This window comes from Ambystoma mexicanum, chromosome 3q (assembly GCF_040938575.1).
Source record: "Ambystoma mexicanum isolate Mex_15411 chromosome 3q, UKY_AmexF1_1, whole genome shotgun sequence".
NCBI classification, from domain to species: Eukaryota; Metazoa; Chordata; class Amphibia; order Caudata; family Ambystomatidae; genus Ambystoma; species Ambystoma mexicanum.
Window position 1 is genome coordinate 1200808868 of NC_090926.1, and position 23575 is coordinate 1200832442.

The 23575-nt window shown below is 47.7% G+C and overlaps 1 protein-coding gene across 1 annotated transcript in view; it reads right to left on the minus strand.

Moving 5' to 3' along the window:
* The window catches only part of DNMT1 (DNA methyltransferase 1), a 425596-nt gene that overhangs the window by 273597 nt on the left and 128424 nt on the right, over positions 1–23575 (minus strand). The window contains exons 14-15 of the mRNA XM_069604056.1: positions 23047–23234; positions 22166–22346 (exon numbers count right to left, since the gene is read on the minus strand). Coding sequence (XP_069460157.1) covers positions 22166–22346; positions 23047–23234 — 369 coding nt within the window. The remainder of the gene's footprint in view (positions 1–22165; positions 22347–23046; positions 23235–23575) is intronic.

Sequence of the window (23575 nt, forward strand, 5' to 3'; positions counted from 1 at the left end):
TGACAGGGCCGCCAGGTGGACTTTTAGGGAGTTGAACACTATCTGTGCATCTAGTAAGTGGAGCATATAGGTCAGAATGTTAAATTGAGAACAATCTATGCGATTGATCCATTTAGTCTGGCACCAGATTACAAATGGTCTCCATTTGTCATAATAACAGTGCCTAGTGTTTGGTTTTCTTGATTCATTCAAGATATCCATGCATTCTTGTGGTAGATGGAGATGCCCGAACTCTGACCTTGGGAGCCATGCTGCCAAATTCAGAGTGTGGTTGTGGGTGAGTAGGTTGTACTGGCATGGGAGCTTGAAGGGAATTTCACATCACCAGTTTGCGCAGATGTGGATAACACGGTTGTCTTGCCCACATAGGAGCAACCAGGATAAGCGTCATCGGTTCCTTGTGCAACTTGTTCACCACCTTCCTCACGAGAGGAGTTGGGGGAAAAGCGCAAGCAAATTTCCCTGACCAGTTCATCCATAGAGCGTTCCCCTTGGCGTCTGGATGGGAGAACCTGGACGCAAAGTCTGGGCATTGACGATTAGATTGTGGCGATGGGTCTATAGTTGGGCAACCCCATTGAGAGAAGATGTGTTCTACGACCTTTGTGTAGATGCCACTTGTGTTCCTCTGGCAGGGGATCTCTGCTCAATGAGTCTGCTAGAGCGTCGAGTTCCCCTGGAAAAGGTTGAGATGACAGTAACATCTTCCGATTGAGTGCCCATTTCCAGATTTTCTGAGCAAGTCTGGATAGATTTGGAGAATGTGTTTGTCGATATAAAACATTGCTTTGGTGCTGTTAGGATCTGCACCGACAGGTTTGTTAATGGGGTTCAAAAGACTGAAGGGCTTCGAGTACTGCCAGAAGCTCCAGCCCATTGATGTGGTTGAGCTGCAGTGAGACCACAGACCCCGAGCTGTGTGGTGAAGGTAGTGGGCCCCCCACCCTGCCAGTGAGGAGTCTTGTGACCACAGCCTGTATCTGTGGGTCATAGAAGGGTTTCCCTTTCGTAAGGTTTCCTCTCGTCCAATAGCGAAGATTTTGGACAAGTCTTGGCAAAATGACCACTAGATCGACCCACCGACTGCTTGCCCAAGACCATTGTTTCACCAACCACTCCTGTATGGGACGCATGAAGACCTAGGAATATGCAAGATGCCATCATGCCTATTAAACGCATTGCTTTGCACACCCTTATGCGGCAGCCGGCCTGATAATGTGGTATTTGCAGTAACAAATTCTTTACTCTTTCCAATCCTTCCTGTGTTTAGGACAGCTCCTATGAACTGTTGGGAAGTGCTTGGCACTAGGCTTCATTTTTTCCTCGTTGAGGTGGATTGTTGTTTGGATGTTTTGTCTGCAAATCGGAGGAGATTCCCTGTTATGAGCCAGTCGTCCAGGTAAGGGTACACTGAAATTGCTCCCCTGCGCAGGTGCACTGCCACTACCACCAGTACCTTTGTGAATAGTGCAGCACTTTGAATTGGTAGTGCTTGTTCGCCATCTTGGAAAAACAAGAATCTGTGCGCTGGGAACATTGAAATATGAAAATAGTGTTGCCATGTAATCTTTAGTAGATGGATTACCTCCTATAGCGTAGTCATGCAGGACGTGTCTTGACATGGCTTGCAGGGCGTAAATCTAATACAGGGCGCATTGTTAAATCTTTCTTTGGCACAAGGAAGTTGAATAAATACCCTTGTTTACCTGGTTGATTGGGACCACTTCTATGGCGTCCTTTAATAGAAGTGTTATTTCTTCTAGAAAGATCTGCTGATGTTCCTCCGAGTGGATTTTCTGTCGTGGGGTGGTCATGAGGATGAAGTAGTTCTATACATTAGCCCCTTGCTACCGTGGACAGCACCCATCTGTCCAATGTGATACCCCCCCATGCGTCCTACTGGAGATGCATGGGAGGGTACCTGGAGTGGAATGTCACTTGCTCTGAGGTAGAGTGCCACCTTGAGCTGGGCCCCTGCCCCGACCTCTGTTCTTGCGGATATCCTTGGTAGGCTGGTCCTTGATTTCCATAGGAACCTTGGCCTGGATTGTAGCTGGATCCTCTGAGTTTTGGCCCTAAAAACAGCGAAAATGGCCGTTCTCTTTCACCAGTAGGCTGGTTTGTGAGCCGACCTAAAGATTCTAGAGTGTCATACTCATCCTTTGCGGTCTTAAGTGCGTCTTCCACAGCCTTGCCGAAGAGCACATTAAGTTCTATTGGCATGTTTATCAAGAGTGGCTTGCGTCTCTGGCCTAAAGCCTGACTGGCGAAGCCATGCATGCCTCTTTATAATAGTCCCTTCTGCAATGACTTCCGGCATTGTCAGCCGTATCAAAGTTTGATTTGATTAGACAGGTCGAAACAGCCCTTCCGTCTGCTGCCACTTGAGCCAGTTGTGATTTAAGTGGCTCCGGGGTGGACGAAAGTAATGCAGAAAACTCCTCCCACTAATGGCAGTTCTAACTTGCCAAAAGTGTAGCGTCGTTGGCAATCTTAGTTTGATATGCCATGAAGTAAGCTACCTTTCTGCCCATGGAATATATTGTTTTGCTTTCCTTATCCAGTGGGGCCTGGGAGGAAGCAAGGGGTGTGCTTGCTCATTCTTGTTGTGGTAACCACCAATGAGTCTGGATAGATATATATATATATATATATATATGTGTGTGTGGTGGTTCAGGCCTGAATAGTTTTTCCACATGCGGGTTAACTGCCCGTTTGAGGTTGGGAGCTTCCAAGTAAGGCTGTATCCTGTGTTGGACACATTTCAATAGCGGGATAAACTGACCTACTGTCTTGTCCCTGAGTATCTGTTCAGCAAAGTGTCCATCTTCCTGAACTTCCTGTGTCAATCTGGAAGTGTTCTGCCGCTTTGGCTAAGACTTCATTGAGGGGGGGGGGAGGCCGTTGAATCGACCACTGGAGTGTCCCAATTGAGAGGAATCTATGGAGTACATATTAGCCTCCCATCTACATTTGGGTCATCATCATCCCCATAATAGTTCATCTGTATCCTTCATTAATTTGAGGGTCAGATGTTTCAACAAAAAGAGATACTCTTGGTCTTCTGGTTCTATTTTGTCTTCTGGTTCTATTTCGGGGTCAACTAGATCTTCAACTGTATTAGAGCGAGACTTGGAAGGGGGTTGAGTGGGCAAGGCAGATGTTTGAGATCCGGAAGGTGCAGAGGTGGGAAGAGTGGATTGGAAACTGAAAGTAATCCAGGTTTTTCTCGTAAAAATTAGCCATAAAGGTCATCCTTCGCATAAATCTATCAATTTCCTGTGAAGACCATTCCTTTGAACTTGGAATCACAATAGGTTGAGGGGAAATACCCATATCCTCATCAGTGGGAGGTATAATCTTTAGTCTAGAGTCCTTAGGTTTCTCTATGGGCTTGGATAATATTCCCTTTTGTGATGACTTCTCCATAGGAGGGCTTTTGTCCCTAGGAGTCGTCTTAGGACTTTATGATTTTCCTGGGGCCCAGGAGGAGGGTTTAGACTTTTTGGAGCCCATCGTTTTATCAGACTAATGTCAAACTTTGGGTGTGGGAGCCGAGGCTTCGTCCACAGACTATCGGCCTTCAGAAAGGAGTTTTTCGTGCAACCCCTTGCCGTCTTGCGACGGTTGAACCCTGTCATGTGGCGATCTTGAACGAGATTGGCCAGAGGACTGGGACTCGGTGGACCTTTCACGGGGTGTCCAACGTTGTCGAGTATTCGACTCATCTGTCGAATGTCAAGGGCATGTGCTTTTGTAGCGCTGCTGCCGCATGTAGTCCCCACATGGCCACAGGCCTGTCCTACAGGGTTGGGGTCTGCCGTCCAAAAGTGCAGCGTCGCTGCCATCACTAAAGGCTCCTCTTCTACCTCCATGTCCTAGAGTGCCTGGTGCAGTGGTCCCAGCCTTTTGTGGAGCGGTCCTTTAACGTCTTAGGCTTGAAGAGCCTGAACTCTCGACAAGACGTTTCGACGTGGTTTCTTGGGAGACACAAATTGCTAAGTGTTTGTCGACCCAGGGGAATTTACGATTACACTTATGGAAAATACCATTTAAATTTTGCCCTAACTATGGGTTATGGAAATGCCAGCTGGGCAAACAGTGTCAGAAGGGGCGAATACTCATTCTAAAATGGCCTCCCCCTCTTACTGTCTGGGCCGCGGGGCGGCCTTCCAAGACTATGGTCCGTCACAATGGTCGCCAACGGGCAGTTTTCTTTCACTGGCGTGGTGTTTCAGCAGTCGAAAGGAAGGATGGCAAAACTATTGTAATTGTATAAAGTCAATGGCTTATCGCCAAACGGAAATCCGCTATACGCGTCCGTCTAGCATGGTGGAAAAAAACAATGAGGGACCTCGACGCGTTAAGGATCATGGGTACAGGGGATGTCACACACGGGATAGTATTACTATCCAGTACCCAGTCGACGTCCCCTCGAGTTTCGAAAACTAATACTCGCAGCTTCCACTAGATTTCGGCCTATGATCAGCATGTGATCTAAGCAGATTCCACAAGTCTCAAAAATATGACAATGCATTACTTACCGTAAAAAGCATTTCTGATGGTTGTATCTGCTTAGATTCACATGCTGTGCATAGGTCCGACATCCAGTGGTCACTGCGGAGTATTGCATTTTGTTTTTCGTAGTCGAAAAGGGGACGTCGACAAGGCGTGTCTGTAATACTATCCCTATAGTGACGTGCGTTGTACCCACAATCCCTCACGCGTCGAGGTCCCTCTGTTTGTATTTTTCTGCCCTGAGGGAGCCTTTTAGCCGCGAGTACGGAAAAGAGAGAAATATATATGAAAAGGATGTCTATGTTCCTTCCATCCGAGCGGGGAGGAAGGGTGGGCGCATGTGAATCTAAGCAGATACAACCATCAGAAATGCTTTTACGGTAAGTAATGCATTGTCTTCTGATGTTTGTTAATCTGCTTAGAATCACATGCTGTGCATAGACTAGCGAGCAGTACCCGGAGTTGGCGGTGGGTTATGAGAAGGAACAGTAGAGAAAAGATGTCTTAATACTGCCTGCCCAACCTGGGAATCAGATCTAGAGTGTGCATCTAGACGACAGTGTTTTGTAAAGGTGTGCACAGAACTCCAGGTTGCCGCTTTGCAGATGGACTCAAGGGGAACATTTGCAATGAATGCTATGGAAGCCCCCGTGCCTCGAGTGGAATGTGCTCTTGGCTTGAAGGGTAGTTCTCTCTTAGCAAGAGTGTAACAGTGATGCATTGAACAATCCATGTAGATATAGTGGATTTTGAGACCGCATCTCCTTCTCTTCCTGCTGCCACCGAGACAAAGAACTGATTAGTCTTTCTCAGTGGTCTGGTTCTTTCCATGTAGAACATGACAGCTCTGCATACATCTAGTGTATGCAGACTTTTTTCTCCCGAGCTGGAAGGGTTTTGAAAGAACGTTGGTAGTTCTATAGTTTGGTTTACATGAAATTTCGAGATGAATTTTGGTGCAAACCTTGGGTGTGTGCGTAGAACCACCTTATCTTTGTGAACTGTTACGAAGGGGTCTAGTACAGAAAGAGCCTGTAGTTCACTTACTCTCCTAATGGAGGTGATGGCTATTAGGAAAGCAGTCTTAAGGGTGATATCTTTAAGAGTTGCCTTGTGCATGGGTTCGAAGGGAGGGCCCATGAGTCTGGAAAGTACCACATTTAAGTCCCATCCGGGAGCTGGGTTAGCTATCGGAGGGTGTATCCTCTTTACCCCCTCCATGAAGGCTTTGATAACTGGTATCTTCCACCACGACACTAAGTTGGGAAGTGGTGTATGCAGAAAGTGCCGCTAGGTGGACTTTAATGGAATTGAACACTAAACCTGAATCCAGTAAATGGGTCAAGTATAGAATAATGTCAGTAGGAGAGCAGTCAACTGGGTTGATGCTAGTACCTCTACACCAGATAACTAATCTTTTCCATTTGCTAGAATAGCAGTGTCGAGTATTAGGTTTTCTGGCTTCCCTGAGGATGTCCATACATCTCTGTGGGAGTTGTAAATGTCCAAATTCTATGATCTCAGGAGCCAGGCTGCTAAGTTCATGGTCTGAGGGCATGGATGCAGTGTTCTGCCCTTGTCTTGTGACAGCATGTTGTACGGGCAGGGAAGTTTCACTGGTGGAGATAGGGACATCTCCATCAAGTGAGCGAACCATGGCTGCCGGGCCCACATTGGGGCCACTAGTATCATTGTAACCTGCTCCTGATGCATCTTGTGCACCACTTTGTTGAGAAGGGGAGTCGGGGTAAAGGCGTAAACAAATTTCCCTGACCATAGAATTGACAGACCGTTCCCCTTGGACTGGTTCTGGGGGTACCTGGAGGCGTAACTTTGGCATTGTGAGTTTTCCAGAGTTGCGAACAGGTCTATTTCTGGGAATCCCCATTGAGTGAAGACGTCTAAGACGATGTCTTTGTGTAATTGCCATTCGTACTCTCCGGGCAGGGGGAAGTCTCTGCTGAGTTTGTCTGCTAGAAGATGGAGTTCCCCTGGTACATGTTGTGATAGTAGGAACATGTTGTGTCTGAGAGCCCACTTCCATATATTCTGGGACAGTGGACAGTCCTGGAGAGTGAGTGCCTCCTTGCTTGTTGAGGTAGTACATGGCTGTGGTGCTGTCTGTGAGGACCATCACTGTCTTTCCTTGTAGGTGTTCCTGAAAGGCTTTCAGTGCTTTGAACACCGCTAGTAGTTCCAGCAGGTTTATATGCTTGGATGCTAAGCTCGGAGTCCAAACTCCGTGGGCCGTCTGATGGGATAGGTGAGCCCCCCATCCTGTAAGGGATGCGTCTGTGGTTAGAGTGGCTTCCACTGCGGGTGTGGCAAAAGTTTTCCCTAATAACAGGTTTTCTTTTGTCCACCACCGTAGCGAGAGAACCAAGGCCTGCGAGACCACCACTAGGTCGTCCCATTGTCCGCTGGCCAAAAACCACTGGCTGTAGAGCCACTCTTGCATTGGGCGCAGGCGCGCGTGAGGTACCAAATACATACATGACGCCATCATCCCTAGCAAGCGCATTGCTTTGCGTACCGTCACCTCTCGACCTGCCACATAATGGGGGATCTGAAACAGCATGTTTTGGACCCTCTCGTTGGAGGGGAAGACGAGGCAGTCCTTTGTTCGAATTAGAGCCCCTAGGAATTGTTTGATTTGGCTGGGGTCTAAGCTGGACTTCTTTTCGTTGATGGAGAAGCCCAGTTGGGACAAAAGGTCTACGGTCTTTTGGGTATTGGAGAAGCATGTTTCGTAAGAATCCCCTGTTATGAGCCAGTCGTCGAGGTAAGGGTATACCGGGATGGATAATCTGCGCAGGTGGGCCGCTGCCACTGCCAGTACTTTCGTGAATACCCTTGGTGCCGATGCTATCCCGAAGGGTAGTACTCTGAACTGGTAGTGTTTGTCCTCTATCTTGAACCTGAGGTATTTTCTGTGCGATGTCAACATTAAAATATGAAAGTATGCATCTTTCATGTCCAGTGTTGTCATGTAATCCCCTTGTGATAACAGTGGGATTACCTCCTGTAAGGTTACCATATGAAACTTTTGTGGTTTGACAAATGTTCGCTGGGCGCAGATCTAATACAGGGCGCATGGTTAAGTCCTTTTTGGGTACAAGGAAGTACACTGAATAAATACCTTCTGTTACCTGTGATAGGGGGACCGTCTCTATAGCTTCTTTCTTCAGTAGTTCTTCCACCTCTTGAAGAATGGAGAGGTGTTGCGGTGTCATGCGTCGGTTCCGTGGGGGTTTGTACTTCGGGGAACCGTTGAACTCGATGCAGTATCCGTGGGCTATGGTGGATAATACCCAACGGTCTGACGTGATTCCCTCCCATGCTGAAAGGAACGATGTTAGCCGGCCCCCGACCGGTGATGCATGGGAGGGGACCCGAATTTTCGGGTCATTTGCTGGTATTGGGCGTGGAACCTCTGGGGCTGGAGCCACGGCCTCTTCCTTTGCCACGGCGTTGGCCTCTTTGACTGAAATGGGTGTTACCCTGGTTAGTGGGCCAGTTGGAGCCAGAGTAATATTGTTGTTGTTGGTTCTGCTGCTGTCTTTGGCCACGAAAGGAGCGTTTATTACCATAGCCTCGCCTGTTAAGGGGCCTCGAAATTTGATCAAGAGTCTTGATGGTATCAAACTCTTTTTTAGCATGTTCTAGGGCCTCATCTACTGCTTTCCCAAACAGATGCGTCTGTTCAATGGGTTTATTTATGAGGGAGGCTTGGGTTTCGGGCTTAAAACCTGAATCACGTAGCCAAACGTGGCGTTTGAGAAGTATTCCCTGCACTAGGGAGCGGCCAGCCGTCTCAGCGGCATCTAGGGAGTTCTTAACAATGCCCTGATTTACCAGTGTGCCCTCTGATATTATAGCTAGCAGGCGAGAACGCAGAGGCTCAGGTGCTTCCTCTGCTTCGCTGCGCAGCTTGTTCCACTGTGCATCTGCGTAGCTAGCTAAAAGTGAGTTATTAGCAATTCTAGTAGAGAAGGCGGCGGAGGTCGTGATTCTCTTCCCCAGTGCGTAAAGTTTTTTGCCTTCTTTGTCTGGAGGTGCTTCACTAGTGGATAGTGGCACCCCTGCTCTTTTTCTTGTGTTGGTAACCACAAGGGAGTCCGGAATAGAGTGTCCTCTGATGTATAAAGGGTCAGAGGATGAGGGGCTGAAGAGCTTTTCTATTCTAGGGTTGACCCCTCTTACTAAAGCTGGGTTAGTAAGGGAAGGAGAAATTCTTCTTTTAATAGAAGCCAGGAGTGGAATAGATTGGCTAACAGGGGCTTTTTCTTTGATGACTTTCTACAAAGTCAATGTCTGGAAGAGTTTCCCCTGTATCAATTTCAAAATGCGCTGCTGCCTTGCGCAATAGTGCATTGAGGGAAGGTTGGTCATCTATGGGAGAGGAGTTCCCATGTGAATCCGAGAGGAGAAGGGAGAAAGGCATCAGGGTCTGAATGTACTGATGGGGATTGCCAAGGCTGCACTGACGGTGAATGCCAGGGCTGCGAGGTAGCTGTATCCTCTTCAAAACCTGTAGCAGTGGTGTAAGGATCTTCTTCGAACTCCTCTTCCTCAAGTTCTACCTCTTCCTCTCCACCCAAACTCCTCATCTTCTTGGAGGTATTGCTCCTCCTCAGTGAGGTCAACCAGCCTAAGAATCTTGACTCTAGGGTCATCCTGTGGCCATTCTCTTTGTCTCTTGTGCGTGGGTGGGTCTTGGTTTCCTAGAAACCTTTCCATTTTCTCCATGCAAGAATGGAGTCTTTCAAGGGGCTCATGGGGTACCCCTGAATAGTCTAGAAGGGGGAAATTAGTGTTTTCGCCTTCGAATCGTTGCGAACGCTCCCACAACGTCGACGAGAGGTTCCCGTCTCCTTCTGAAAAGCCTTCAGGTAGTTCGGAAGCGTCCTTTGGAGAAAGGGGCAGTTCCTGGCTACTTTATGTTTTTTCGACGCGGTATTCGACGTTTGTTTTGTCGTCCGCGTACGTTTGTCTTCGGCGACAATTCTCGCTAGGCTCTCGACCACGATTTTGTCCGTCGAGGGCTCTGTTGTCGACGTTGTGCGCGTTGTACCTTGACGGTCGCTCTTTGGAGCGCTGCGTCGGATGTTTTTGGGGTAGCGCCCGTGTTAGATGGAAGCCCAATCGCTGGTTGCGGCTGCGTTTGCGGGTGGGGCTTGTGACCTTTACGGTCTGCGGTAGACGCCGGAGTGCCCTGCGTCCCCTTCGGCGCTGATGGATCCTTCGTTCTCGACGAAGAAGAGCCGTGGGTAGTGTGTTTAGCCTTATGGGGTTTGTGTGCGTCCTTGTCGCCGGGGTGTTCATCCCCATAAGCAGGACGTGAGCCGAGCCCGTCGGGGCCGGGGACGGACGTCGAGGAGCGGGAGCGCTCCTTCTGGGGGTTCATGACTTCCGTAACGGACGTCGAGTTATCGCACTCCTCGTCACTTTCAGTAACAGCGGCAGCGGGTGAGGAAACTGACTTCAACATCGCGTAGTCCGCCCACCTCTTAACCCTACGTTCTTTAAGAGTCCTGGGTTTTAAGAGCTTGCAGGCTGCGCAGCTGTTCTCTATGTGATCGAGGGGTAAGCAACGATTACAAAGCTTGTGCTTATCTTTCCAAGTATATTTGCCCCTGCAGCGTGGGCAAAACTTAAATGGTGTCCTCTCCATAGCTGAGGCAATAATAGCTGGCGATAACAACCCCAAGGGAAAGAAAGGAGAAAGAAAGACATTCTCAAAGAGAAGCGACAAAGTTTTAACCCCCACTCTCCCTACTGTAAGTTGGCCGTCGAGGCCAGGCCACGTGTTCGGCAGCGCCGAAGGATCTCCTCCGCTCTTCCTCTCCGTCGAAAATCAGTTCGGCGGAGAAATAGCTTCACAGCTAACGTCGAGGGGGAGGGATCGTTATCAGTATATTAAGTTATGACAAAAGGACCGAGGTCCGTGGCAAGTATAGCAATGTCTCTCTAGGAGCTCCGCGAAAGGCGACCAGAAGCTGGGCGGAAAAAAACAATCTGAGGGACCTCGACGCGTGAGGGATTGTGGGTACAACGCACGTCACTATAGGGATAGTGTTACAGACACGCCTTGTCGACGTCCCCTTTTCGACTACGAAAAACAAAATGCAATACTCCGCAGTGACCACTGGATGTCGGACCTATGCACAGCATGTGATTCTAAGCAGATTAACAAACATCAGAAATACGATTTACTTCCCTTGAATAAGCTGTGCCTTCTTGAATACGTATTTTCAAAGTCTTACTTTCCTTCGGAACTTTCACCATTTCAAAAAAGTAGATAGAATTACCTGTGAATTGGTTTTGCCTGGTTCGGGATAATTTCAATTTGTGCCAATTCCCTGTAACCTTACCCCCACCTCTTTGGCTGGCGTGTGGACCCCCCCCCCCCCCCCCCCCATGATTTCTAGGTTCCTTACTGTTTCATGGAGTTAACCAGAAATGGGCAGCTGCCTTGCATTTAGACAGCACCTTTTATGCAGTGCCAGTGAGCAGTCCCTTGGACTTTAATGTTTAAGACACTACTGTTCTGAATAGCAATATGACCATAGTCTTGCTAACTTTTGCTTTGTGGGTCCAGCACACAACACCCTTTGCGGAGTGCGGCACAGAACTCCTTTACTCCATTCCTCATACATTACATGACCTTAGATGCATGTTTCTGCTGTACTACATAGTGACCTATCGAAAGGGTGACCATTTCCAAAAAATAGACTAGAAGCAGAGTTGACCACTTTGACATCAGAAGTGGAAGACGAGGTGCCAGCAGCACCCTCCTGGACAGTGAAGTGCCTGTGAAGCCCTACAACTGTGCTGATCCAGTTTTCAAGTCAACAGGGAAGACCAGTAAAGAACTTACTCCCTTAGGCTGGTGGGATCAACTAGCCTCGAAACTAACTATTTTGGCACAATCCCAGACTTGCTGCAACTTTCCGAGGCTGCAGAAGCTTAATACCAGGGGTACCTCGACCATCTGAATGCAGTCTTCCGAAGTCTGAATCCGTCCATATCTTCATGGGCATCCAGAGGATGCTACAGAAGTATGAAATCCACGCCCAGAGTCCAGGACAGAGTGATCAAAGATCCTAACCAAACCTTTCTTTGTGGTTTTGGCCCCTTTTTTCTCGCCGCCAAAGGGGCGCTGAATCAGTGGAAATCCATAGTTGCCAAGACGTTCCCTCAAGTGCTGCGCAGGAGCCAGCCAGAAGACATCCATTTCATCACCACGACCAAGGACCAGAAACAAGGGTCTGCAGCAGTGCATCCAGAAGTCCTTCATTTCAAAGGTACTGTGGGCTTGGGGTATACTAGCCTTCTGCCATTTGGGGTGCTTCCAACCGTTGGAGTACAATTTAACCCTACATTAAGTGGACCTCCACTGGTCTTACAGCTTACGTTTTCTGAAGGTGACTCAGTTGCTGAGATTTCTATTTTGAACACTGACAATTTAAGAACAATTTTCTAAGAGCATTTCGAACTTTGACATGGTCCATCGACTTGGCTGTCCTAGCTCACTTCAGGCCTCCTGAAGTGATTTGCTTTGGCAGTGCATGTTCCCTTACAAGTTTTAAATGTTGAAACCTTTAATGATGGGATAATTGCCTGCCTGCATCCTTTGGGAGAATAACTTTCTATAACTTACCAGTCTGTTCTGCTCCAACCCCGACCTTTACTTTAACTACTGCAAAGGCGTTACCAATCTAAATGTTACAGACCTCAACTGACTTCACCTCTGGGTGCTGGAAGGGAATAGTTTACCTGTAACTCCATTTCTCCAGCATTGGTATCTTTCATAGATTCACATGCTTAGAATATTCTGTCGTCAGACTGGGACCTCCTCGGTACATATATAGCCTTTTCCTATAGGAAAACTTCTGTGTCCTATCTACGTCCTTTTGGAGCCCGCCTACGCATGCTCCGTAGGACGTCGCGGTATAAGAGCCCCGCCCCCGCGGCTCCCTTCAGATTTCAGCCCCTCCAAAGTAGGAAGGGTCAAACCTATCAAACATATGCATTGCATTCCGTTGAGGCTGGCGGGCGCATGTGAATCCATGAAAGATAGCAATTCTGGAGAAATGGAGTTACAGGTAAGAAACAACCCCCTTCTCCAGCATTTTCATGGATTCACATGCTTAGAATAGATTGTATAGCAGTAAACCTGAAGACGGTGGTGAGAATGCAATGCAAAATACACTCACAACCATACACAATGCATAGGTACACAAGAAATAAGTTTACCCATATATCTAACTCCATAAAGCATACGGTCATCAACAGGTAGAAAAAAAAAACTCTCCAGTGTAGAGCTTACCTTATTGAAACAGATGGCGCAGGACTGCTCTTCCCATCTGCGCCTCGTCCGCATGCTGCCTCGCAAGGCAGTAGTGGCGGGTAAACGTGTGGGGCACCGACCATGCTGCAGCCTGGCAAATGTCCGTTAGCGGAATTCCTGCCCATAATGCTGCTGAAGAGGCCGTTGATCTCATAGAATGGGCTCTAGGATGCCCCTGCAGCGGCCTTCTGGCCTTGGAGTGGCAAAAAGCAATAGTCGACGAGACCCATCGAGCCAAACCTTGCTTAGAAATTGCATTTCCTCTCGTCGACGGACCATACGCGATGAACAGTTGTCGAGTAGACCCGAGTTCTTGTGTATGATGTAGGTCAAATTTTAGGGCCCTTTTAACGTCCAAGGTATGAAGAGCTTTTTCCGCTGCCGATGATGGGGTCGCGAAGAAAGTAGGGAGGACAATGGACGAGTGTTTGTGATGCACTGTAGGAACGAAAGTAGGATTGGTTGCCAGAACCACCTTGTCTTTAAAGAATCTTAGGTATGGAGGGTCTACGACCAATGCTTGCAGTTCCGAGATTCTCCTAGCTAACATGATAGCAATTAAGAATGCCAACTTCCATGATATGAATTTCATGTCCGACGTGGCCATAGGCTCAAAGGGTGGTTTCATTAAGCCTGCCAACACTACGTTGAGGCTCCATGTTGGTGGAAAACGTTTTACTGGGGGAAAAGTTTGAAATAAACTCATGAAGTGTTTCACTAGTCTGTCGCTGACTAGAGGCGACGACTGTCTTCCTCGTGAACCTAGAGATGGCCGCCAGGTGCACCTTTATCGATGTGAAAGATAAACCACCCTCTCCGGAGTCACCTTTAACGGGTGTAGACCTTATTGTTGTCCTCGACACCACTCACAGAACCTTCGCCACTTATAGGTGTAAGATTTGTTGGTAGAAGGGGCCCGAGCCGCTTGCAGAATTTTCTGGCAATCCTCCGAAACGTCTAAGGTACCAAATTGCAAAATGTCAGGAGCCAGGCTCTGAGGTTGAGACTGTCCGGGTCGTGATGCCACACCGTACCTTTGTCCCGGGACAGTAGGTTCGGGGCACTCAGAAACGCTATTGGTTGTTCCAGCGACAGGTGAAGCAGGTCGGAAAACCACGGTTGCCGCGGCCAGACGGTGCCACTAGAATTACCCGGCAACTGTACCTGCGTATCCACTGCACTGTCCTCCGTATGAGGGGGGGAACGGAGGAAAAGCATACAGGAATTGGTCCGTCCATGGGAAAGAACGCCTCCCCCATGGAACGCTCCTGAGGCCATCTGCTTGCGAATTGTTCGCATTTCTGGTTTTCCTTCGTTGAAGACGTCCAGTGCGGGGGGGGGGGGGGGGGGGGAGTGACCCATTTCTCGAAGACTTTAGTCAGCTGAACTGTGTCCATTTCCCATTCGTGTATCTGGGCCATCCTTCTGCTGAGGGAATCTGCTTGCGAGTTCCTCACTCCCGGGAGATGGTGAGCCACGTTGGAAGTCTTGTGCTTTAATGCCCAATGCCATACTTTCTGGGCCTCCACGGAAAGGGTCCTGGATCGCGCCCCCCCCCCCTTGTTTTCTCAAATAAAACATGGCCGTCGTATTGTCCGTCAGCACTCGTACTCTTGATCCCTTGATGTGTGGTAGGAACGCCTTCAGGGCCCATCGCACTGCTCTGAGCTCTAACACGTTGATGTGTAGGAGTGACTCGTGAGACCAACAACCTTGCGTTTGAAGAGTGCCCATGTGAGCTCCCCAGCCGGTTAGAGACGCATCCGTGACTATGGTTAGCTGGAACTCCGGTTCCTGTAGGGGTACACCGTTGTTCAGGTTGTGGAAACTGCCACCACTGAAGAGTCCGAAGCAGTTTGTCGTCGATTATCTTGTCTGACCACGATCCTTGGGCCTGTGTCCACCGGTCCGCGAGGAACTCCTGAACTGGCCTCATGAATAGGCGACAGTTTGCCACCAGATGGATGCAGGATGCCATGGCCCCTATGACTGAAACGTATTTTCTCACAGAGCTTGGTGTTTCGCCGTAGTCGACTCGCCAGTTGATTTGTCGGAATAGAAATATCATGCCTCCTATTGTAATCGTTGTATGTATATTGGCCTACGCCAAGTTGTCTGAACACGCGCGAACAAACTCCATGGCAAGGTCTTGACCTCAGAGAAATCAATGTAAGCCGTCATTTTAGGTTCTATTGTTACGTAGAAGTCACCCTGAACATCAAAATGGAGGCCAAATGGCATTTCGAATAGATTCTGGCTGTTGTGACCTCCGTACCGCTGAATTAATATGCCTGCAGGCCACTTGTCTGGGTCGCGAACAGAGACCTTGTCCCGTTGACCTGTATGTAAATGTACTATATCAGTAAAACTAATCAAAATGCATATGTTAAAGGTTGACCTGGCAAAGAAGCCTAAGACCAGTATTGTATTTCGCAGAATGGTTAACCCGCAAGAGGGTTGGCCAAGGGCTGGACAAATTGTATAAATGGCCCGGGTATTCCAATGTGCGGTCTCTCACTGAACACTTCGAACCCTCGTTGAAGTTCGTTATGTTATACTGAGAGCTGAATAGCTATCCCTTTGTCAGTTGACTTGGTAACTGTTGTAACTTGAAATAAAGTACTTGTATGCTTTGTAACCTGTGTTGGTGTTTCCTTTTGGGCTTCCCGGCCTCATTTTTCTGTTTTCACAGATTGAGTTTTGAGATTGTCGAGGGAAGGCTTCACTAGCCCCGACAGGGTCTCGAACTGTGCCCCCAGGAACACCAACGTTCAATGGCAGTAGCGAGGATTTTTCGAAGTTTATGGCAAATCCCAGCAGTTGTAGAAGCTGTATGGTGGCTTGCAAACTTGTGTTGGTCGACGCTGGGGAGGATCCCCTTACCAGCCAGTCGTCGAGATATGGTATACATGGTAGCCTTGCCTCCTTAGCCAGGCCACCACTGGGGCCAGGCATTTCGTGAACGATTTGGGGGAGGTTTTGAGCCCAAAGGGAAGAACCGTGAACTGGTAGTGAGTCCGCCCTAACAAACCTCAGGAACTTAGTGTTTCCGGCACATTGGAATATGGAGTACGCATCCTGCAAATCCAGGGACGCCAGAAAATCCCCTTCTTGAACGGCTCGGATCACTTCCTGGAGCGTGAGCATTTTGAATTTTAGGCTCTTTAAGGACTTGAGATCGCGTAAGTCTAGAATGGGACGCCATTTTCCGTTTGGATTTTTCACGACGAAGTATCTTGAGTAGACCCCTTGACCTTTCTGTGATGCTGGAACTAATTCTATCACACCTTTTGCTAACATGAGTGTTACCTCTTGTTGCAGCACCCTCAGATGGGAATGAGCGACGAACGCAGGTGGAATGTGCGGAGGGCTGCGCTTGAATTGTAGAGAATGGCCGTTCCTTATTGTGTCCAGCACCCATTGATCTGTCGTTATTCGTTCCCATTCGTCGATACCCTTCCCCCCAGAACGGTGTGTTGCTCGTTATTGCTGATCTTTATTTTGCTCCTCTCTCGACGACGGATAGGATGGCCTCTTCCTGGAAGTCTGGAAGTTCGAGTCGGTTTGCTGTTTGGGAAGCACGCCTGTATCCCTGGGAGGGGTACGCCGACCTACCGAAGGATCTGTCTCCTGACGCAGAGAATCTGGAATTACCTGAAGCCCCACTAAAGGGACGAAAAGATTTGTAGCTTCGGCCACTCTTGAGGGCACCCAATGAACGTGCCGTGTCCGAGTCCTCTTTCATGCCCTTTAGGGCCTCATCTACTCTCTCCGAATAGAAGGTCTCCTCAAAGGGCATATCTAATACTTTGTATTGTACCTACGGCCTGAAGTAGGTACACTTAAGCCATGACGGTCGTAACAACCCCATTATTGACTTGCTTGAAGCCCGATTCAGCGAGGTCAACCGCGATGTTTATTGCGTGATTGGAGGCTTCCTCACCCTCGGACAAGTAACATTGCCGCCTTCCTATGCTCTTCCGGAAGATGATCCAACAACAGAGCCAGTCTGTTCCACATTTCTCTGTCGAATCTGGCTACAATAGCCAGAGAGTGTGCGGCCTTTACTGTAGACGGGTGAGCCGGGCTCCTTGGGGTTTCTAACTCCACCTCCCAGGTTGGATCCCTGGAGAGGGATGAGATATCCGACATGGCTCCTCTGTCAGACTCCAAATCTGGCAGCTCACCTTCCTCTTGTGGTGCCTGTGGTGCCGAGACTGGCGTGCGGAAGTGAGTCGGTGGACGGGAGACCGGTAGGTTTACCTGAGGTAGTCTCTGGTCCAACGACTGTACTAAAGACTGAAGCGTGGACAGAATCTCCAACGACAAAACAGATTGAGGATTGAGAAGAGGGGCAGACACCGGAATTCCGGATCCCCTAGTCGACGACTTGTCAACCACTCGTAGCCCGAGGTCTGCCGGGCCAGCTATTCTCCCGCTCTCGTCCTCTCCCGAGGACAGCGACACTGCCTGTTCCTGCAGTAAAGTATCCGGAGGGATCGGAAACTTCAGGCCTCCAGGCTTCCTGTAGAAACTCCGTTGACGAGGCCACCGTCGCAGTCGTCGGTGACACGGTCGATACCACATGCGTCAGTGGTAGGGAGGAGGCCGATGACTGGACCGCAGACGACGGTGGCTTAGCAGGTGGTCCCGCCTTTTCTGCACTTGGCCTGCTTTTACTCGACGTCGATCTATGTGATCGCCCGAGGAGGATTTCAGCCTTTCCTTGTCATGCTTTGACGAAGATGACTAGTTTCTCAACGAAGATCATTTGGCTGCATGACTCCGAGACCCTTTCTCCGTCGGTCGAGATTTCTTCCCCGGTGGTTCCGACGATGCAGCGCAGTGTGATGTTTTCACCGATTGTGTGGAGCCCATCTCCGAAGGAGAAGGGGGGGGGGGGAAGTATGCCCCCGCTCCATCATTCAATCATGCTACCAGCCGTCGATTTTGGTCTTTGAGGGTCTTTTGAGAAAACCCTTTGCATATGACAGTTATCAGCCGAAAGAGGGTGGAGACAGCATATACAATCCATATGTCCATCCCCCTCGTAACCTTTTTTCAAGCCGCACATTGCGCACAGACGGAACAGCGCCTTTCCTGACATGAAGGAAAAAAATTCACCTAACTCCCAACTCCAAGTACACAAGACACGAGGAGATCCCACTACTTTGGAGACGGTTGAAATCTAAAGGGAGCCGCGGGGCGCGGCTCTTATAACGCGACGTCCTACGGAGCATGCATAGGCGGGCTCCAAAAGAACGTAGATAGGACACAAAGGTCTCAGAAGTTTTCCTATAGGAAAAGGCTATGTGTACCGAGGTGTTCCAGTCTGACGGGGAATATTCTAAGCATGTGAATCCATGAAATATCCAATGCTGGAGAATGTGTAACAAATGACTTGCCCACCTGCTTTGTTCACTTTTTGAATTGAATCCCAACTATGTTAGAACCAATTGCTGCTTTTTAAAGAATGCTTTACATCTCTATACATAATGTGTTTAAGTGTTTACTTGGATACCAGCATTTACTGATTTTGTTGTACAGCTCACATTACCTCTTAAGATAAACCTGGCTGCTCAGTCATACTACCAACTTGTGAAGTACAGGACTATATTAAAAGTGGGTTACCTAATACCAAGAGCACCAGTTGGGCTGCACCAAGTCTGACCAAACACTACTCTTCCCAAAGTAATGTTGGTTTCACATTATTATTCCTGTTAGGATAATTGTATGAGTGTCCCAATTTGGTCTTGCTTCCCCAGACTGGCTTTTACCCAGTCCAGAATAAGTCTTAGGTTATACTTACCTTTTAGGTTGCTGCTAGCTCCTTACCAGAATATATAGGTTTATTTACCTTTGTGTTATCCTAAACTAAAGTTATTGCTTCCCTTAGTCGGTAACCTGAAAAGCAACTTTAACTGATTACACAACAAAGTCCAACTCCCCTAGAATAACTCATGCTGAATCAGTTATAGGTTTTTACTGTTCCTAGAATAAGCGTTCCACTATTCAGAAAAGTATATTGTCCAGTTATTTACGCGATTTCTTGCTGAGCTTCAGTTAACAGACAGGCCTACTTCCCCCATATAAAGTAACTTATGGTTTTACTCCCAGAGAATAGGTGTGCCCTATACTGAATGCGTATACAAAGGTCTGACCTACCTAGAAATAGTTAGCTTTCCAAATAAGGTCTATGTGTTGGACTGAACTTTAAAGCATAGTGTGTTTTATGATCTGTCATAGTACTTATTTCTCCAAGATTTAAGTGGGTCTACTTTTATTATATATTTTTTTTACAATACATAGTGAGTCAGTGTTTCTTTAGACCCATGTGTATTACAATTGTGTACTGATGCTGCAGCCCTCACTCCCAAGTTGAGCCTGGCTGCTCTCTACGCTACCATGGTATGTTGAGTCTTGTATTGTCTCAGTTAAAGTTTCACTGAGCCCTTAGTTCGACTTCAGAAAAAACTGTCCTAACGGGGACAAACCCTAAACTAAAATCAACCTAGCTGAAGGAGACCAAAGTAGAAGCTAAACATGGTGACCCTAGCTGCCTGGGTCACAATGTAATCATTACTACATCAACACTGTCAGGTACCCACACTACCAATAGAAAGATGCAATGACAAATTAGTTACACATGTTTGGCTTTTGAAATCTATTTTTGTAGGCAAGATTGTGTGCAGTACCCTTTGGGAGACTACAGCAGCCTTACCCTCCTCACAGTTGGAACTCAAGTCTGTACTACACATATTGGTAGTGTGGCTGAGCAGCCAGGCTCATCTCAAGAGAGGACAATGAGCAGTAGAGTGGTTACACAGATTCACAGTGGCAAGTGTAAACACTTGATTTTTCTTAACAGTCCGATATTTATAAGCTTTCTTCAGAATGGAGCACATCATGCAACACTTCAAAGTACATTGCAAAAGACACTGATTCTCTAAATCGAATGATATCCATTGGGGATGGCACACAGTCACTTTCTACGCCCTTAGGTGACTTAAATGGCTAGGACACTGGGCATTGTTTCATCACTGGTACATTTAGAGCAACACAGTTGGTGCAAAGGTTAGATAGGGGAATAAAACAAAGGTTAACAAACTAGTACCTTTGGAACCCTCCAATGCAAACAAATGTAACCCTTTCCTGGGGGAAAGATAAAGCAGTCTCAGAGGTAAGAAGAGTCTCCCAGTGAGCCAGGACAGTGAATGTTAGTTTAGCAAAGTCTAGGAGAGCTGAAGATCTTTGCAGGCAAGTAAGTCTTGCGCAATGTTTGTAGAAATAAAAATCACTTGAAGAGCCACAAGCTGGGAGGCTTGTGAGGGACAAAAGCTGCAAGCAACTCTGAGGTTAACCAAAACAAGTGTCACCTGTGAACAAGTAAGGCTACACCACAAGAGACAAGTCCTCTTAACTTTAAGGCCATTGGTTAGAGGAAATGGTTCCAGCTGGCTTTGGTTCCTGTACAGCTCTGCAGATCCTAGTGTCCCTGGGCCTCAGTCGTGGGGACAAGAGGGAGGACTTCTGGGGACTCCTGAAACACAATGGGAAGGTTGGTGGCAGCAATGGTCAAACTTTTCAGCTGCACTTTGTGGTTTCAGCTCTTCACGTCCGACAGCAAACACCACCACCGTGGTTCTCGGATACCACTTCAGAATATTCCTCACATCTGGGGTCCAGCACTGTTGAGGTGGCTCAGGCTTGGTCAGTCCTGCTTCAGGGAAGTCCGGAGTACTTCCTGGCGCTCAGGTCCGACTTAAAAGCGATTCACTCGATTTGGTGTTCCTCTCCCTGGCACTTTGGTTCCTGCGGCAGTGGAAGTACAGCCAGCTCTGAGAGGATGTCCAAACAAGTTGACTTTCGGGTTGATTGGTTTCACCAACCCAAGGGGAGAAGTCGTCCTTGCAGGGCTTCTCTAGTCAAAACGAATTCTGAGCAGCAGGGCTTCACTGGGCAAACCAATGCTACAGGAGTTGCAGCAGGCGCCTCTTCCAAGTTCTTCTTCGGTTTCCTTTGTCCAGTGGTCGACTGCCTTGCAAGCCAAAAAGCCTCACCTTTTATGCTGGTTTCTGCCATTCATTCAAGCCTGTCAATCAGAGCAGGGTGGGGTGGGTGGCTGTCGTCCGAGGACAGCCAGCCAATCACCTATGGGTGCATGCCTGTAAACATGGGGATTAAGCACAGAGAGTCAGGCACCTCCCTCCCTGCCCCTGCCAGACATGCTGAAACCAGAGGCAGGCTTCACTTCCGACTCCTGCCAAAGACCAAACGAACAAAGGGACCAAACCTGGTTTGGTGCGCAGAATAAATCAGGACCTTTCCAACAAGAAATGCCGGAAAAACAAGACTGGTTCCATTTTGACAAAATGGGCACCCATGGGTGCTTTACTGCAGCTGCGAACACAGCCTGCAGTAAAAAACACAATAGTAATAAAAAAAAGTGCCACCAGCCATTAAATGAAGAAAGGGTAACAAAATGTTACATGAGAAACTAGACCAAGGGGATACCAAGTAACCCCTCCAGCACCCTATGCTAAGATACTGTGTGCTGGTCTAGAAAGTTACAAAATGCAAGTAAAGTCAATTTCACTTTACAGCTCTGGGAAACAGTTTCACCAAGAGAAGGTATTTAAACCTTTGGTAAATCTAATAGACTTCCGTGTGTCACTGCAATGAAGGCGCAGTGTGACAATGTAAAGATGATGCCTATGGAGTGTGTCAAAAGAAACGGTCCAAATTACAGAAAAATACAACAGAGTGGGGGAGAGGGGGGTGAAAAAGGTCTCTCCAGGTAAAAAATGTAAAAGTCCTAAAGTCCAGCAGAAGTGCTGGGGGGGGTCTGAGGTAGAAGGTAATTAGCAAATTTCTGCGAATTCTCCCTAACACTTTACTAGGTTATCCGTTCATTATGGAGAATATTTAACAGTGACGCTGCCATAATCCAGATTCTGTATGAGTTCAGTGGTTTGTGCTTTTATGACAGGTTGAATAAAGCTTATTTGATGGGCACATACTGTATTCACTGTGCCATCGTGTACCCATTTCCTTACTGAATGGATACTACAGGCCTCATTACTAGCTCAGCTAGTGGCCTGCAAAGGGACATTGAGCACTGCTGTAGCATTCACCACCCTGCAAGTTTGGATGTTGCTGCTACCACTAGGGGTGGATGGGAACCTCCACCATGTAGGTCTCAAGAACAGACTTTCACCCCATCAGACTAACCCAATAGTAGGATTTTTAATTCGGCCTATACACCGACAACCAGTTTAAATAGAAGCTCTGTACCTCACACACGCCACAGCGTCTACGCTTGGTAGCATTCTCCTTGTCCTCATCTTTTGCAATTTGTTCAGAGAAGAATGTATCGAAGATCTGGTTCACCAAGAAGGTGGTTGTGGCTTTGGTTGGTCCCTTGTCCTTCACAGTTTTGGTGGGATGTCGAATAGCTTGTCTCCTTGCAGCTCGCCTGTAAAAGGTTTCAACCATATCAATTCAGCAACAGAAGCTCATGCTTCAAAATAAAGCACAGTTAAGTTCCAACCATGCAAACCACCCAAATAAATGCTAAGCGCTACACCATTTGGCAGTAATCCAGTGTCATTTCTCAATTAAGCCAAGCAGAACTAATGTGGTTAGCCATACCCATATTCTAAAGAAAATGTAAAAGCACCAATTTTGATACAAATTCAGCAATGCCATTTCCCAGTTGTAGTTCAGCTATGTAATGTGCCATTGACTGAATATTCCAAGTTGCATTTAAATAGATACTATCCATTTAACACGCCAAATCTTGACAAGGCGTTTGACACAAACATCCTTAATGCAAGATTCCCACTCATTTTACCAGCACCTTCCCTACTCCCCCAGCACCTTCCCTACTCCCCCCTCGACCACATTACATAATTCAACGCCACATCCCTGCCTCCGACAACTAATCACCAGATTCCATGCACAGGACGTTAAACACATGGTGAAAATGGTCAGTTAACTCAGTTTTGCTAAGCATGTTGGACTCAAATCACTAGAATTCCCATTCAGTGTATTCATCATAAAATAAGAGTTGCCATTGATAAGGATGAGACAGGTTGCCTGAGCAGCCAAGATTGAACTGTGATTTAAGTTTCAGCGCCATCGAATTTCACTCCATGTCGAGATCCTTTGCATACCTTTTTCCAAGAGTGACTCCAGCCAGTTTAATCAAGTCCCTCATACAAGGAGTGATTATGATGGGTGGCTCGTCAGTGTCTCCAGCTTCATCATAGCTCTCAACCTGTTCCACGACAAACTGAGCATGGCGCAGCAAGGAGTCTTCAGTGAAGCGATTGAAGTTCAGGCCAGAAGGAGGGACAGTGGTCTGAAAGTAGATTACATGTTAAAGTGCGGATGACAGATCATATCGTCAAAACAAGAATTTACAAAAAGCCCACACTACAGACCCACGGGAGATATGGATTTGTGATTATATTGTTCTGGATAAATGTGGAAATTAGGCATTACAAGTGCTCTTTAGGTAAAAGAAAAACAAATGCAGCTAGCTATGCCGTTACCTTGGTCTATGGCACGTGAGATAGTGGAGAGCCTGCAGCACTCAATTACCCCCTTTTTTCACAAGTAGTAATCACCCCCATTTTATGCACTCCTTCACTTGGCAATTCAAAGTACTCCTATAGCCATTGGCTCACACACGACTTAATT